The 15342-nt window shown below is 48.0% G+C and overlaps 1 protein-coding gene across 10 annotated transcripts in view; it reads right to left on the bottom strand.

Moving 5' to 3' along the window:
- ATP7B (ATPase copper transporting beta) overlaps positions 1 to 15342 on the bottom strand; it is a 79063-nt gene that overhangs the window by 21321 nt on the left and 42400 nt on the right. For all 10 annotated transcript variants that reach the window (XR_006606938.1, XM_045080561.1, XM_004775212.3 and 7 more), the window contains 5 exons: positions 12149 to 12310; positions 10038 to 10114; positions 8367 to 8541; positions 7109 to 7342; positions 6299 to 6390 (listed from right to left, as the gene is read on the bottom strand). Coding sequence is in view for 9 of the 10 variants with exons in the window: in XM_045080561.1 (XP_044936496.1) it covers positions 6299 to 6390; positions 7109 to 7342; positions 8367 to 8541; positions 10038 to 10114; positions 12149 to 12310 (740 nt within the window). In the remaining variant the exon portion in view is untranslated. The remainder of the gene's footprint in view (positions 1 to 6298; positions 6391 to 7108; positions 7343 to 8366; positions 8542 to 10037; positions 10115 to 12148; positions 12311 to 15342) is intronic.

Raw genomic sequence — 15342 nt, 5'->3', positions numbered from 1 at the left:
ACTTGGAAGATGAGCTGAGACCTGGATCATAAGAGGGACCAACATATAGGCAAAAGAAAGTTCAAGGGGAAAAACCCAACTAATGCGAAGGCCTTAAGGCAAGCAGGAAGGGTGCCTTTGAGAAGCAGGAAGTGAAGCAGGCAGTCCAGGTCTTGTCAGGACGTGCGGAGCACAGTACAGTATGGGCTTTGGATGGAAGGTTTTTCTGGGAAATGACATAATTTGATTCACATTTTCAAGTCATCTCTCTGGCTGCTGCGTGAGAGCAGGCAGCAGGGACGATAATAGAAGCCAGGAGAAGAGGTGGGCTGTGGCAGCCTCCCAAGCAAAAGACGGCAAAGCCTAAATGCGGAAATAAGAGAATCAAAGAGGAGCTCGAAGTTCTGTTACTGAGATGGAGGCAAGTGTGCAGAAGCGGCTGAGGGAGGGCGAGAGAAGAGAAGGAGAAGGGACGAAATGAAGACCTTCACGTTGACCTGTGGGCTCTGGGAAGCCTATGCGACTTCCAGGGAAAATGTCAAGCAGGAAGTAGAAAATGGGACTTGAGCTGAGAGGAACAGATCCGGGAGCTGTCCAAATACAGACAGCATTTACAGGCAGGAAATGGTGCCGGCTCACCTGGGTGTGCGAGTGGAAAAGACAAGGCGTCTCCAACTAAGCCCTGGGGCTGGCCCGCTGCACCAAGGGAGACGGGCAGGGAGGCCTGCAAGGTGGGGGAGAAGGAGTCCCAGTCCAGCCACCAGATATGCAAACGTAATCACACTCTGCCCTTGCGCTTTGTGCCTCTGTGAAGGTCAGCCACACGTGCATAAAAAAGAAAACCAACAGAAGGTTTTCATGGAGAGACTGGGGGCCTGGGGGAAGGCTGGTGAGAGGCCAGACGAAGGCAAACCTGGCAACAGTTGGGTTGGGGTACGTGGTCTGCTTGGGTGAGGGGACAGTTTCAGGAGCGGGTGGAGGGCAGCAGCTCAGTGGGAGGGGCGGACAGGAGCCTGTGGAGCCAGGACAGCAGCTCAGGATGCTTTTGCAGGAAATTGTGCTTTGGCAGAAGAGGGCGTGGGGTCAGACAGGAACATGGGGGCCATATGTGTATAAGGACTGGATGCTGGGGGGGCGGGAGGGGCAGGGTCGACCTGAGACAGACAGACACATGGTGGGTGAGGGGAGGGAAGGGCAGAGACAGCCAGCCGGAGCCTGCCAGGGAGCCACCACAGGGGCCAAAAACATGTCCCTGTATACAGCCGACCCTCGAACAACCGGGTTTGCACCTTGTGGGTACAGGCAGGTTTTTAATAAATACAATACAGAAGTACAAGTATGTTTTCTCTCCCTCCTGGTTTTCCTGTCAGTTTTTTTTCTCTTACTTTACTCTAAGAACACAACACATACAAAATCAGTTACTAACCCACTGTTTACATTATCAGTAAGGCTTTGAGTCAACAGTAGCTTATTAGTAAAGTTTTTGGAAGTCAGAGGTTACACTTGGATTTTCGACTCTGCGCTGGGTCAGTGCCCCGTGCCCTACCATTGTTCAAGGGTCACGCGTTTATAACAGTGCCTCACGAACAGTGACAAAGGCAGATAAGCAGGCTCTGAGGTTATGTTAACATTCCCTTCATTCTACAAGGACTACACTCAAACTTCCACAGAGAAAAATGGACAATGAGCTGCCTTAGCCACGTGAGAAGGTAAAACAGAACTTTACTGAGTGTGCGTACCAGGCTAGTGGATTTGTACATTTTTTTTTTCTCACCGAATCTTCCCAAAAGTAGATGAGGTAAGTGATATTCACTCCCAGTAGAGCAAAAACTTAAAGATTTCTTAGAAAGGCACGGAACTGAATCCACACGCCCATTTCTTTAAACGTTGCTAAGGATAAATGTATAAAACTTGGGAACCAAAATGTGCAGAGATAGTAAATATTTCCATCAAAGTTTTCTTTTTTAAAAAACTGTGCAGGAGCATCCTTGCAAAATGAGGATTCAAGAGTGTGTCTGTCTCCAGAGGTCCATCTTGGCACCCCGTGCAGCCCCTGCCCTGCAAGGCTGTGAGCACGCGCAGCTCGGGCCAGTGCACAGAAATACAGGCTCAGCACCACGGGAGCCCGTGTGTGTGCCAGGTGCCAGGGACACGGTGGGGAGCAAAGCAGACGCAGCCCTGACCTCGGGAGCTCAGAGTCCTTGCTAGGGCACTGGTGAATCACAGGGCACTGGTGCCATCGGGGTCAAATCCTTGTACAGAGCCACAGTGTCTTCCTTTCTCCAACAGGGATTTTGTTCCAGGATTAACTGAGATGATGTGTGTTCAGTACATAGTACAGTGCCTGGCATATGGTGAGCTCCCAGGGAACTTTACTTAATGGACGTTTTCCCTAGTGACGGGTCTCTGTGTAGCAGGCCCTGTGCTGGACTGGGATATGCACAGGACGAGATGGAGCCTTTCTCTCAAGATGCTGACAGCCCAGAAGCCACAGACAGACTCATGTATGTAAGCCCAGGAATGGTCACAATACAATAAATGGGTTAGGAAAAGAAGGGGCACCCTGAGGTCTTGAGTGTGGGGAGCAGGCATGAGGAAATCTGTCTGGGGCCCGGGCAGGGTGGCAAACATGGAGAAGAGGAGTCTCCATAATCTGAGAATGTTCTTTGGTGCTTCTGAAAGTCTCCCAGTGATGGGGATGCCCAGGCCCTGCCCTCTGAGGCCTGCCTACGTGACCTGGAGAAGTTTCCCATCACACCAGCTCCTCACTTGGCAAGACAGGCCTGTTGGGAGAAAAAGCACCTGCTCACTTGTGAAGGGCATCGGGAGCTAAGAGCAGAGCCTTCTCCCCCTGCACAACCTGACAACTAAGCTTTAGAAGGTTTGCTTCTGTGGGACTGCTTCAAGAAACTGGCACCCATGTCCAACTGGGTGTCCTTCAAAGAAACCTTTAGTAATGCCAATCTCTGCTTAATCAAAAGTTGAATTTCCCCTCCATCTGAATTAACCATATCATTCTAAGTCCAAACAGCTTAATTTAAGGTGAAAAGCATTGATGGGGGTCAAGGTGGCTCCTTCCAGGGAATTCCCAGCATTTCTTCTTCAGAAGCTTGTATCTCCCCAAAACACCAAGGTGCAGGAATACACTTAATTGAGAGACAGTGATTTCCCTGGCGTTTCTTCTGCTTCAAGAGCTTCTGCCAGGAGTCTGTCTACCATACCCGTCTCCTCACTCCTCTCCCTCCTCATCTAACACAAGGTAAAAAAACAAAAACTCAGAACAGAGCAGCTGGTACCTAGACAAACTGTGTAACTCTGCTTTCCCCACTATCACAGGAGACTTCAATGCAGCAGACTGGGGACCAGGTCGTGTAGGCTCTTGAATGTCACCCCCACAAACATGGGGTGATTTAATATTTCATAGTTCTTTCATTCATTCAGCTAGTAATCTGAGCACCTGCCACGTGGGTGTCCCAGGGCGAGCGGAGCAACAGCCAAGCAAGTCTGGGGACAGGAAAGGATTCCGGACGACGTTCCCCACCACCACTCCCACTCCCCAAGTTAAGCCCTGAAGGACAAGCAGCCAGGCAGAGGGGAAGAAGAAAGTGTGAGGCGAGACCCAAGAGCCTCCTCCTGGGAGCTGCCAGCAGGGTGTGGCCTGGACAAGATGGAGGTGTGGTGGCACAAGAGGCTGAGGCCAAGAGGCGGGCTGGGGTAGACGCTCAGTCTCACATGTGCACTAAGCACACAGACTTCATCCTAAGGACAGCAAGAAGCTGCAGAAGGAGCTCTAGCTACCGAGGAATATAGCAGATCTGTGCTTCCAAGAGATCACTGGTTTGAATGCGGGAAGATATTTATCCCCACAGGAGGCCAAGGAAGACCCTGTGGCAATGCTTTAGGAGACAGAGTGGTGACAACAGGAAGGGGCAGGGGTTACCAGAGGTGACCACATGCCAGACTGATCACAGACCCTCCCATCACCCAAGACTTGGGACAGACAGGGGTCCCTGGCAGAGGAATAGGCCCAAGTCTTGCTGAAAGGAAATAGCTGAGGTAAGAAACTCTGGTGGCCTTCCAGTGGCACTGCAGAGGCCCAGTGTGGCAAGGCCCCACAGAAGGCGGGGGCTGACTTGGGGGCCCTGGCACCAGCACAACTCCTCTTATAGAAAGTCAAGCTCCTCAGCAGAACAGTATGTGGCCCTGGCCCTGGGACAGCAGAGTGCGACCACTGGCCCGTCACCTCCCAGCAGCCTGGAGCACACGGTCAGGAAGGTGGTGTAGGAACCACTACCCTGGTCTGACAGACAGGAACCGTGCCTCACAGGCCCTAACTGACCTGCTCCTGCACACAGCCCATCTATGGCAAGGCCAGAAGGAACCCTGGTCTTCTGGCCCCTAACTTAGAAAATGGCGCCACCACATGATGAAGGTAGGAGTCTGGCCCGTGAGCGTACACAGCAACAAAAGTGAACCGCAGTCTTTGATAAAGAACTGAGCTGTGGCTGGGGTAACCCCGCCGTGCTTGGGCATTTCACACAGCTTTTGCCTTCTGGCAAGGATGCGCGTGTCCTCGTAGCCCAATCAACAGAGCAGTCTGTGCGAGTGTGGCCAGTGCTCAAAACGAAAGGCAGTGAGGAAAGGCAGCTGTCACGGCTTTGCTCCCCATCTGAACACTTCCATGTCTCAGAAACTTTCATGTCGTTAATTTATAAGGGGAAAAAAACCAGTCAAGATGCTGGCCCCGCAAATGCTGCCGGGTCCCCCAAACAGTGGAGTGCATGTGGGGGCTCGCACATGCCAGCTGCTCGGTCACACAGGGTCCTCCTGCCTGGAAGACAGGGAGCAGGTGGCCGAGAAGGAGCCCGTTCCAGCTCCGCCACTCACCTGCCCCAGGCTCTGGGCAAGTCACTCCACCCCACTGGGCTTCAGGTTCTTCCTAAAGACACGGTGATGGCGGGAGCACCTACCTTACAGGGTAGTTAACCAGTGAAATTAGGTAGTTTACATGAAGTACCAGCCAGTGGGACTAATACATGGTAGGTTCTCAAATCTCATAATTCCACCCAGGATTTAAAAGCTCTAGCACCCAGATAAAAAACAGTGCCTCCATGCTGTGGTCGGCCAGTGCCTCATTCATGCACAGGCTCACCGAGTGCCCCCCTGGAAAGCAGGGTGGGGGGCTCTCAGCCTCTGAGGACCATCTCTGGGGGACACACTCATGAACCCACACTGGCAACAGCGTGAAGAATGGGCAAGTATGGTGGGGGCGGGGCACAGGATGGCTTTGACAACAGGAGTCTAGACTGTACGTCATACTGGATGGCTGGAATCAGCAAAGACGGCCACCTTGAAGGTCAAGGAGAAACTGACAGAGGGAGTTTCCTGAACAGAGAACCAGAGCAGAGACCTCTTCCCCCGGGGTGGGAGGAAGGGAGCATGCAGTGGGGAGGGTTAGCACTGCAGGCTGAGGGACCCGCAGCTGATGGATTTCCCACCTCGGAGCTTCCAGTTTCAGTAGTCAGAGCGAGGTCACGGGTCAAAGGGGAAAGTAGTGGGGCTGGGGAGAGAGTTCAGGAATGTGAGGAAGGTCTGAAATAAGCACTCCCTAGAATATGAAAATGAGGCTGACCAGGGAAGTACAGAAGCCTTAAGTTGTGCAAATGTCCGTGTTATTTACACACCTTAAGAGTCAGTATGTGGACCGGTTAAGAGCATGGGCTCTGGAGTCCAGAGCCTGGCTTATGGCCCATCCTGGCACTTAGCACCCCTGGGACGCTGGGTAGATTGCTTAGCTTTTCTGATCATCGGTCTCCTCATCTGCAAAACACGGCTAGGAACAGTCCTTTCCTCCTACAGTTTTTTCTTTAAATTAGATTTAATACAAATAGGTTAAAATAGTGTCTGGCAGACAGCAAATGCTATGTAAGTTCCAGCAGTAATGATAATAATCATTATTATTTTTAATATTTGCCAACTTTATGAAGAAGAGAAGTAATCCTCCAGATCTCGCAAGGAAGGTCTAGCATGTGGCCCAGGCTCTTGGAGGCTCTCCCTGACCACCTCTCGCCTTTCCCTTCTCTATCCAGGAACACTTGTCACCGAGGCCCCCCGTTCGTCAGGTAGCCTACTCACACACGCCACCTGAGTTGTTGCCTATGTTGTAGTCTGCAAATGCCCTGCTAATTACCTGGATCGAAAGGACAGATCTGACCATACAAGTCTTCACCTGCCCCCACAAGGTCTAGTGGAATGTTGCGAACATGAAGGGTGTTTTGAGATTAATATAAATTGCTTAAAAACTCGGAAGAGAACCCACCTGACAATCAAGTTGTCCTCACCAAGGGTGACAACGGTGGCTTCTGTGGCTTGGAGAGACATGAGTCTGGCAAGGGCTTCTGAGGTTTTGCTCTAGGAAATAATCAGATGGAAAACGGGATCTACCGTAAGCAAACCGTGCAAAGCCAAACCAACACTTGCTAGGCAGGTGTTACAGAAAGCCCCTGCAGAAAGAGGATGACCCTGAACACAGCCGTAGTGCACGTCAGGACGCGCAATGCTCCAGGACAGATGTCACTGCCATCGACACGCAGCCACGTCACCACCATACCAAATGCACAACGTCACAAAGTTCTATGAATTACATTTCAGCCGAAAATACGAAACCAGTCTGTTCAGTAACTGCTTTTTTTTTTTCCTAAGGTTTAATCTAATTTCTTTCAGAGCTACAGTCCCACTCTTTTACAGAATAGGTTAAAATGTGGGTATCATGCAGGGTGTTAAAAATGGCGTGACCCTCAGATGGATGTGTGGATTCGTGAACTAACAAGCCACACGGTCGGTTCCATACAACGAGGTGGTGTGACCACTGGCCTGCCATCCAGGGTTCTTTCTGTTACACAATGTGCCTGAGCAAAGGTTTCAATAATTAACCAGATTAGCTGGGATTTCGGAAGTAGCAACCAGTTGGGAGATTAGTGATCAGAACACCTAATTATAGTAGGTTTCACATTTCCTGAAGTCTTTCTCTAGACTGTGTGTAATTAGTAATTCTAAACAAGGTGCTCGGATGAATTAAGATTTATGTTACTGAAGAAACAGTTCTTTTTTCACCTGAAGCTACAGTTACCTTTGCCACGTGTTCCAGCCACCGCCCCAGGGCAATGAACACAAAGAGCATGGGGGGGGTGTCGAAGAAGGTCACGGGGCTCCTCTCCGCCTTCTCGGCTACGGCCACCACTAGGATGACAAATGAGTAGGTGTAGGCGATGGTGGTAGCCAGCACGATGAGCACGTCCATGTTGGCTGTCCCATGCTTCAGAGACCTGTAGGCCTGGACGTAGAAGTACCACCCGCCGAGGAGCTGAAAGCAGAAGAAGCAACAGCTGCTCAAGGAGGCCTGGAGTCTGAAGAATGACCAGATGCCCAGAGGCCCCTCGGCCTGCAAACGCTCAGACATGACTTCTTCCTCGGCAAGGGACACGGAGGCAATGCATTTCCTGATTCATAGCCACTCACAGGAATGGAGAGCCAAGGTCTTGACCCATTCAGGGTCAACCTGAACAGACGTCCATCAACAGGACGAGGGGGCCATGGGGACATAAGTCATGGTTCGTTTATACTGTGGACAGGACTCTGTAGTCCTGAGAAAGAATGTGCTAGATCTACAAACCACTGGCATGAAAGATGCCCGTAATACACGGTTAAGTGAGAAAGCTGGTTATAAATCAATTTATCTCGTATGATCCTATTCCAATTTAAAAATAAAAAGCCCATGTGTCTGTATAGTGTGAACATGCACACACACCTACATATATAAGCAAACATGTATGAGGATCCGTGAACATGCACGTCCAACTAGTAACACCCCTGGGGACTAGGACTGGGCTGGAGGCTGGGTGTGATTCCAAGGAAGGAATATCTTCCCCTTTGCTTCTTCTAGTTCAGCATGGTTTGAACTGCCTACAACAAATATACATCACAATTGTAATTAAAAAGAAAATAGAGGAAAGAGCAAGTTCAGGCTATAATAATTGCCCTCAGATAGGCTTAAACTAAACATCCCATCGTTGAGGCAGGAGTTTTATTTTCTGTTCTAAAGCAGGCGGAGGGCACACTTCCCACCAGCAACACAGCTAGCTCCCTCCTACCAGCCCTGGAGTAGAAGTTCCAGGGGGCCCGGCTCAGGGCTTGCTATACAGGGAGAGTCTGATCACCTACAACCGTGAAAGTGATGGTGAGACCAAGTCCTTTTATGCCCACCCGCCCCCTGCCTCTCAAGAATTTTAAGACAGAAAAAAAGCCCCCAGAGGGCAGCTGTGGTAGAGCCACGCTGAAGGGCTGTGTCTGGCGCGGGAGGGCAGAGGTTGCCCCCCCCCGATACGCACCTGGACAAAGGTACACAAGATAAAGAAGATGAGATTGAGGATGGACAGTCCCGGAATGATGTTGCGGTCCAGGACCATGGCCTCGTGGGGCTCATGGCTGGGCACCAGCATGTAGATCATGAGACCCATGACGGGGATGCCGAACACCAGGCTGCACAGGAAAGACTTCCTCCACCTGCAAAGCAAAGCAGTGACACCAGCCTATTAGGTAGCATCTGTCACTTGGATTGTGGGCTGGCCTTCTCCTGGGGCCTCAGTTTCAGACTTGCTTTTGTCACATGTCTGAGACACACCACCAGGGGTGTGGAGCAAGGGGAAGGCTCCCTCCCTGACACCCAGCCACCTGAGAAAGCACCTATGGGTTTAAACTTCTCGGGGATATTCCAGAGATACACAGACACCCTGCCCGCCTGAGGCTGACCCGTCGCCTCTAATCCGTTGTTGGGGGGGGGGGACTGAGGCCCAGAACTGAGAACCCAGCCCTAAAGAAGGGGAACACCCCAGCCCACATGGCTGCCTGCTGCTCTTCTTTCAAAATAAAATTTCATACAGCCTCCCAAGAAAAAAAAAACAGATAAAAACAAAATTTTATTAGTCCGAACTTACTTCTACATTTGATTTTTAAACTATTATGTAATCTAGTCACTGAGAACTGCAAAGCCATCTTGGTGAACATCGAAGTCTGACATGGGGGTCGCAGGGGATAGCTGTGGTCTCATGTGAGCATTTGTGACGTTCCCACCACGTGTTGTGGAAGCCCTAGCACACCTCCACTCCGGTCTGCAAACCACAGGCCCCCAAGACGCAATCTTAGACTCTCAGCCTGTCCCCCAGGGTCCCGAGGATTAGCCCCTCGCTCGTCTTCCAGGTGCCTCTCCTGTCAGTCCTTCCCTGCTCCAGGCGTGCTGACCACAGCAGTCACAGGAGTCCCTGAAGACCCCTGTCTCCATGCCCCTAGAAGACCCTCAAGTCAACCCCCACCCCCACAGCCTGGCAAACTTCCACTCACTCTTCGAGGCTCAGATCATGCGTCCCCCGCTGGCTGGCTTCCCGGCGCCCCCTGAACCCACTCGATCCGCTGCTCATCTCCTCTTTCCCAGCCCAGCTAGAGCCCCTCCGAGGCTGGGACGGTATCCTCTTCATCCCTAGCACCTGGCATAGTGCCCTGCCTACAACAGCACCCTTGTGCTTGTGGACCAAGTAAGTGAATGTCCGCAACAACGAATGAACTCAGGCCGCCTGTTCTCAGGCCGTGTTCTTTCCCATGACTGTAGTTCCTGCCCTCAGACCCCACTTCTAGAACCTATTCAAATAAAGTCTCAAAATACTCTGCTGTGAAAGAAAAAAATCCACACTCTTCCTCCCAACTTAAGTTAGCCACCAGCCGTAAGTGGTGATTTAAATTAAAATCAGTTAGGATTCAATTAAAGGAATTCAGTTCCTTAGTCATACTAAGTACTCTGTAGCCTGTGGCCACCACCCTGGGCAGTGTGGGTATAGAACATTTCTGTCATCGCAGAAAGTTCTGTCGGACAGCACTGTCTTAGAGGGTTAACATCACAGAGTGCTGTGGGAAGCAAGGACAGCAGGGACACTGATGAGCACAGAATGAGGCAGGCCCGGTGACGGGGACACTTGGTCAAGAGCACCAGTCTTTTCTGTTCTACCTACTGCTTTATTTCCACCTTGTGGTCCAAGTGATGGGCGCCGGAATTTCTCTGGGCCGGGGAAGCATGAAAGCCGATTTCCTTATTATTAAAAAAGGAGAAGTGAGAAACAAGAAGGAAAGCACTTGGTTAAACATGCATTGGTAGAAAGCATTTTACATCTTTGGAAATTAGAAAGTTAATCAAAAAATTGCCTCAAAAGACTACGGGTTTTTCTGCTCATGACTTCTGTACCCAAATCACACTACAAGTCCTGTCAGAGGCCCAGCGCCATCTCTGCTCACAGACTGTATCATCCCCAAGGGAATGGCCTCAGACGGGGACTCCTGGTCCTTCTGTGGGCAAAGCCAGCAGGTTCTGGGAGAAACTTCAACATGCACTGAGGCTGACTCATGATGAATTTATACACACAGAAATTTTCTGTGAGGAACCCCACCTAGGGAGTGGTCAGGTCAAGCGCTGGCATTCCCTGCCTGAGGAAACTGAAGATCGGAGCCATTAAGCTACTGGAAGAGCAAGGTCTGGGGCTCAGGGAACAGGTTTCAGGGCTCCCCACCTGGGCCTTTCCCCAGAGAACAGACCCAGGCTCCTTCAGCCTCTGCAGGCCCCGCTTCCCCTGAAGCCAGACGGGTACTGCCTGGCAATCTGCTGGTTCTTTTTAGGGAGTGACTCCAGCATTTCTTTTGCCGCCTCGCTCCCTGACCCTCTTCACCTTATCCTATCTGACCCCTTTATGAAATAACACAGGAAAGACTGCCAGGAAATGTCCTGCTGGTCAGCACAACACAAAGAGGGGCCCCGGGACTCTGATGATTAAAATGAAAATTAAAAGTCACGATTGGAAAAAGAGTATCTAAGACCGTCTAAAGACAAATCCTCTTACAACGAACACCAGCCTAGTTACATTAGGGAAAGAGGCAGCAGAGTCGCAGGAACCGGGGCCAGACATGAACAATAGTCCCCAGATGAGGACAGAGATGCTGCTGTATTGAGCTCAGCCAGCAGCGTGGAGGCCAGGAAGGACATGAGGAATAAGAAGATGATGGAGATGGGTTCCAAGCACCCCCTGGGACCCTCCTGACAGCACATCAGTCTGCTTTCTGGACCTCATCAATGCCCCCCACCCCCAATACTGATCTGTAAGACCTGTGCTAGGGCAAAAAGCGAAAGGCCGCTGAGCTTAGAACTGTGAGATCTGGGTTTTCCTGCAGCCTTGAGCTGGATACCAGCAAGTGGAGTCACTTAACCCCTCTGGGGGGTCTCTTCACATCTGCTAGAGAAGCTCTGCTGTCTGCCTGGAAGACCGGGTTGTAGCAGCAGCAGCAGCCTACTATTAACGCATGTCAAGGAACCCTGCTGAGCCATATAACAGACGACATCTCTCCTAAGCACACACAACACCAAGAGAAAATGAAAGACAACGTCAAGGTTGATACAAGAGGTTTCACTGCGTTAGTACTTCCTGCTGAACTGTGTTTATCCTGACCCTCAGGTGTGATGAATTCATCTTGTTCGGGTTTGGACTGTCTAAACTCATCAGATCACCACTAATGCTTATCCTCTTATGGTTTCTAGAAACAGACCTTATAAAGGAAATGAGGAGTGTCCGTGGACAAAGCAAGGGAGGGAACAGAGGGAGGAAGTGTGTGAAAGCTCTTCTAATTGATTTTCCAATCCAGAAACGACTGAACTCTCCCATGATCAAGCAGGCCCAGGTAAAATGCAGTAAGTCCTCTCCTTACCAACCATCCTTTGGTCTATAGATACTTGGCACAGATATAAATAATATTTACAATTATAATCAGGTAATGAAATGTGCCACATATCTTGCTGATATTGATGTTTCTCAAGGAATATCTGCAATTAAAACAATAATTTCCTTTTCTTTCCCATTCACTGATTTTTCACCCTCAGATTATCTGACATTTACTCAATTTCAGTTTATTTTAAAATGATTCACCTTTACTTCCCTGGGAAAACTTGAAGGATAGGCTAGGTGACCTTTTCCTTTATCAATCACTGGTTTTAAAAAGATGGGCATGTTTTTTAGATGGAAGTACAGGTGACACACAACATCATAGGAGTCTGTGTAACATGTTCTAATGAACGACTCACCTCGATAATTCGGACAATATCCCGTGGACCGATAATTTCAGGATCAAATTTCACGTGGGCTTTGCTGGTGGCAAGGGCCACAGAGGCGTAGGTGATGCCGTTTGTCCTTGTGAGTCTGGACTCAATGTTGTGAACACAGGACGCACATGTCATCCCCGTGATCTGCCACACAGGATGACAAAAATACCGCTCACTTGGGATTGAGAGTATCTCACCGAAAGCCCACAGGGAGTGGGGTCAGCAGGCAGCCATGAGTCCTTCCTCTTTCCATTGCATCATTCCGAGGGCTCTGGACTCCCACCTCCAGACTTCATGGGCAAGATCTGCACGTTCCCCCAGGGGCTGAGGGCAGGTGAACAGCAATTCATCCCCAACCCAGGGACAAGAGACGTAGCTAGTCACGAAGCAGATGGAGACAGACCAACAGGGATGAGCTTTCTTAAGCCACCCAGTCCTCTCTAAAATGGCACTTCTGCCACACTGTGCTTATGGATGAGAGAAAGAGAGTCTGACGTGAGACATACTGTCCCTGTAACAGGTGTTAGCAAGCCAGACAAGTCACTCTTTTGAGTGTTAGTGGTCATCATTTCCCAGAATTCTCATTAAATACAGACATAAAATGTCTACACACAGTGTCTTAACATGTGATGATGTTAACAACTGCTGAGACCAATTTGAACATTGCTCAAAAAATGTTTTCATTGAACTGAGAGCTTTTCCCCTAAGGTGAGGAACACAGCAGGGATACCCACTTTAACCACTATTATTCAACATAGTATTAGAAGTCCTAGCCTCAGCAATCAGGCAACAAAAAGAAATAAAAGGCATCCAAACTGGCAAAGAAGTCAAACTCTCACTCTTTGCAGATGATATGATACTTTATGTGGAAAACTCAAAAGGCACCACTCCAAAATTGCTGGAACTCATACAGGAATTCAGCAAAGTGGCAGGATATAAAGTTAATGCATAGAAATCAGTTGCATTTTTATACATTAACAATGATAGAGAAGAAAGAGAAATGAAGGAATCGATCAATTACACCAAAATTACAACACAATTACACCCAAAGCCAAAAGAAACGTAGGACTAAACCTAACCAAAAAGGCAAAGGATCTGTACATTGAAAACTACAGAACGCTTATGAAAGAAATTGAGGAAGACACAAAGAAATGGAAAAACATTCCATGTTCATGGACTGGAACAACAAATATTGTGAACATGTCTATGCCACCTAGACCAATCTACACATTAAAAGCAATCCCTATCGAAATACCATCAACTTTTTTTCATAGAGCTACAACAAATAATCCTAAAATTTGTATGGAACAAGAAAAGACCCTGAATAGACAAAAGAATGTTGAAAAAGAAAATCACAATTCCAGGCTTCAAGCTCTATTACAAAGCTATGACCATCAAGACAGTATGGTACTGGCACAAAAACAGACACATAGATCAATGGAACAAAATAAAGAACCCAAAAATGGACCCTCAACTCTATGGTCAACTAATCTTCAACAAAGCAAGAAAGAATGTCCAATGGAAAAAAAAGATAGTCTCTTTGACCAACGGTATTCAGAAAATTGGAGAGCCACATGCAGAAGAATGAAACTGGACCACTTCCTTACACCACATACAAAAATTGACTCAAAATGGATGAAAGATCTAAATGTGAGACAGGAATCCATCAAAATCCTAGAGAATACAGGCAGCAACCTCTTCCACCTCAGCCTCAGCAACTTCTTCCTAGAAACATTGCCAAAGGCAAGGGAAGCAAGGGCAAAATGAACTATTTTTATCAAGATAAGTTTTTTCACAGCAAAGGAAACAGTTGACAAAACCAAAAGACAACCAACCAAAAGAATGGGAGAAGATATTTGGAAATGACGTATCAGATAAAGGGCTAGTATCCAAAATCTAAAAGAATTTATCAAACTCAACATCCAAAGACCGAACAGTCCAAACAAGAAATGTGCAGAAGACATGAACAGACATCACTCTAAAGACATCCAGATGGCCAAGAGACACATGAAAAAAATGCTAAACATCACTCAGCACCAGGGAAATACAAATCAAAAGTGCAATGAGAATACCACCTCACACCAGTGAGAATGGCTAAAATTAACAAGTCAGGAAACAACAGGTATTGGTAAGGATGCAGAGAAATCCTGTTGGTGGGAATGTAAGCTGGTGCAGCCACTTGGAAAACAGTATAAAAGTTCCTGAAAACAGAGCTACCCTATAGCCCAGCAATTGCACTACGAGGTGTTTACCCAAAAGATACAAATGTAGTGATCTGAAGGGGCACCTGCACCAGAATATTTATAGCAGCAATGTCCACAACAGCCAAACTATGGAAAGAACCCAGATGTCCACCGACAGGTGACTGGATAAAGAAGATGTGGTTCGTATAAACAATGGAATATTATTCAGCCATCAGAAAAAGAAATCTTGCCATCTGAGGAATATTATTCAGCCATCAGAAAAAGAAATTTTGCCATCTGAAATGACATGGATGGAACTAGAGGGTATCATGCTAAGTGAAATAAGTCAATTAGAGAAAGACAACTATATGATCTCACTCATATGGAATTTAAGAAAATAAAAGAGGACCACAGGGGACTAGGGAGAAAATAAAACAAGATGAAATCAGAGAGGGAGACAAACCCTAAGAGACTCTTAACCACAGGAAACAAACAGAGTTGCTGGAGGAGAGGTGGTTGGTGGGACGGGGTAAGTGAGTGACAGACATTAATGAGGGCATGTGATGGGAGGAGCACTGGGTATTATATAAGACTGATGAATCACTGGATTCTACCTCTGAAACTAATTATACACTATGCATTAACTGAATTTAAACTTTAAAAAAAGAATACATTATATAATACCATAGCCATTGTAATTCAATTCCTTTAGGTTTTAACAAGCATTATGGTGCAAGAGTGTTGCAATTTGCAAATATTATTCTGACACTTAAAAATATAGAACATTTAAAATACTTTAATTATTTAATTAAAAGCTTTAATAAAACTGGAACCCAGACAATAAATATGACTCTGGTAAAAACCTCTCCACAATTCTAGCTCTGCTTTGTTTAAAGTTCTGTAGTGTTTAATATCTCATGCATACTCTTTGTATGTTCGGTTCTATGCAAGAATATCTTGTGAAGATTAAAAGTCAAACATAAGGTATTTTAG

This window comes from Mustela putorius, unplaced genomic scaffold, assembly GCF_011764305.1.
Source record: "Mustela putorius furo isolate JIRA1106 unplaced genomic scaffold, ASM1176430v1.1 tig00000461_pilon_pilon_pilon, whole genome shotgun sequence".
Taxonomy (NCBI): Eukaryota; Metazoa; Chordata; class Mammalia; order Carnivora; family Mustelidae; genus Mustela; species Mustela putorius.
The sequence above is the reverse complement of the archived record's forward strand: the minus strand, read 5'-3'. Positions and strand labels throughout refer to the sequence as shown.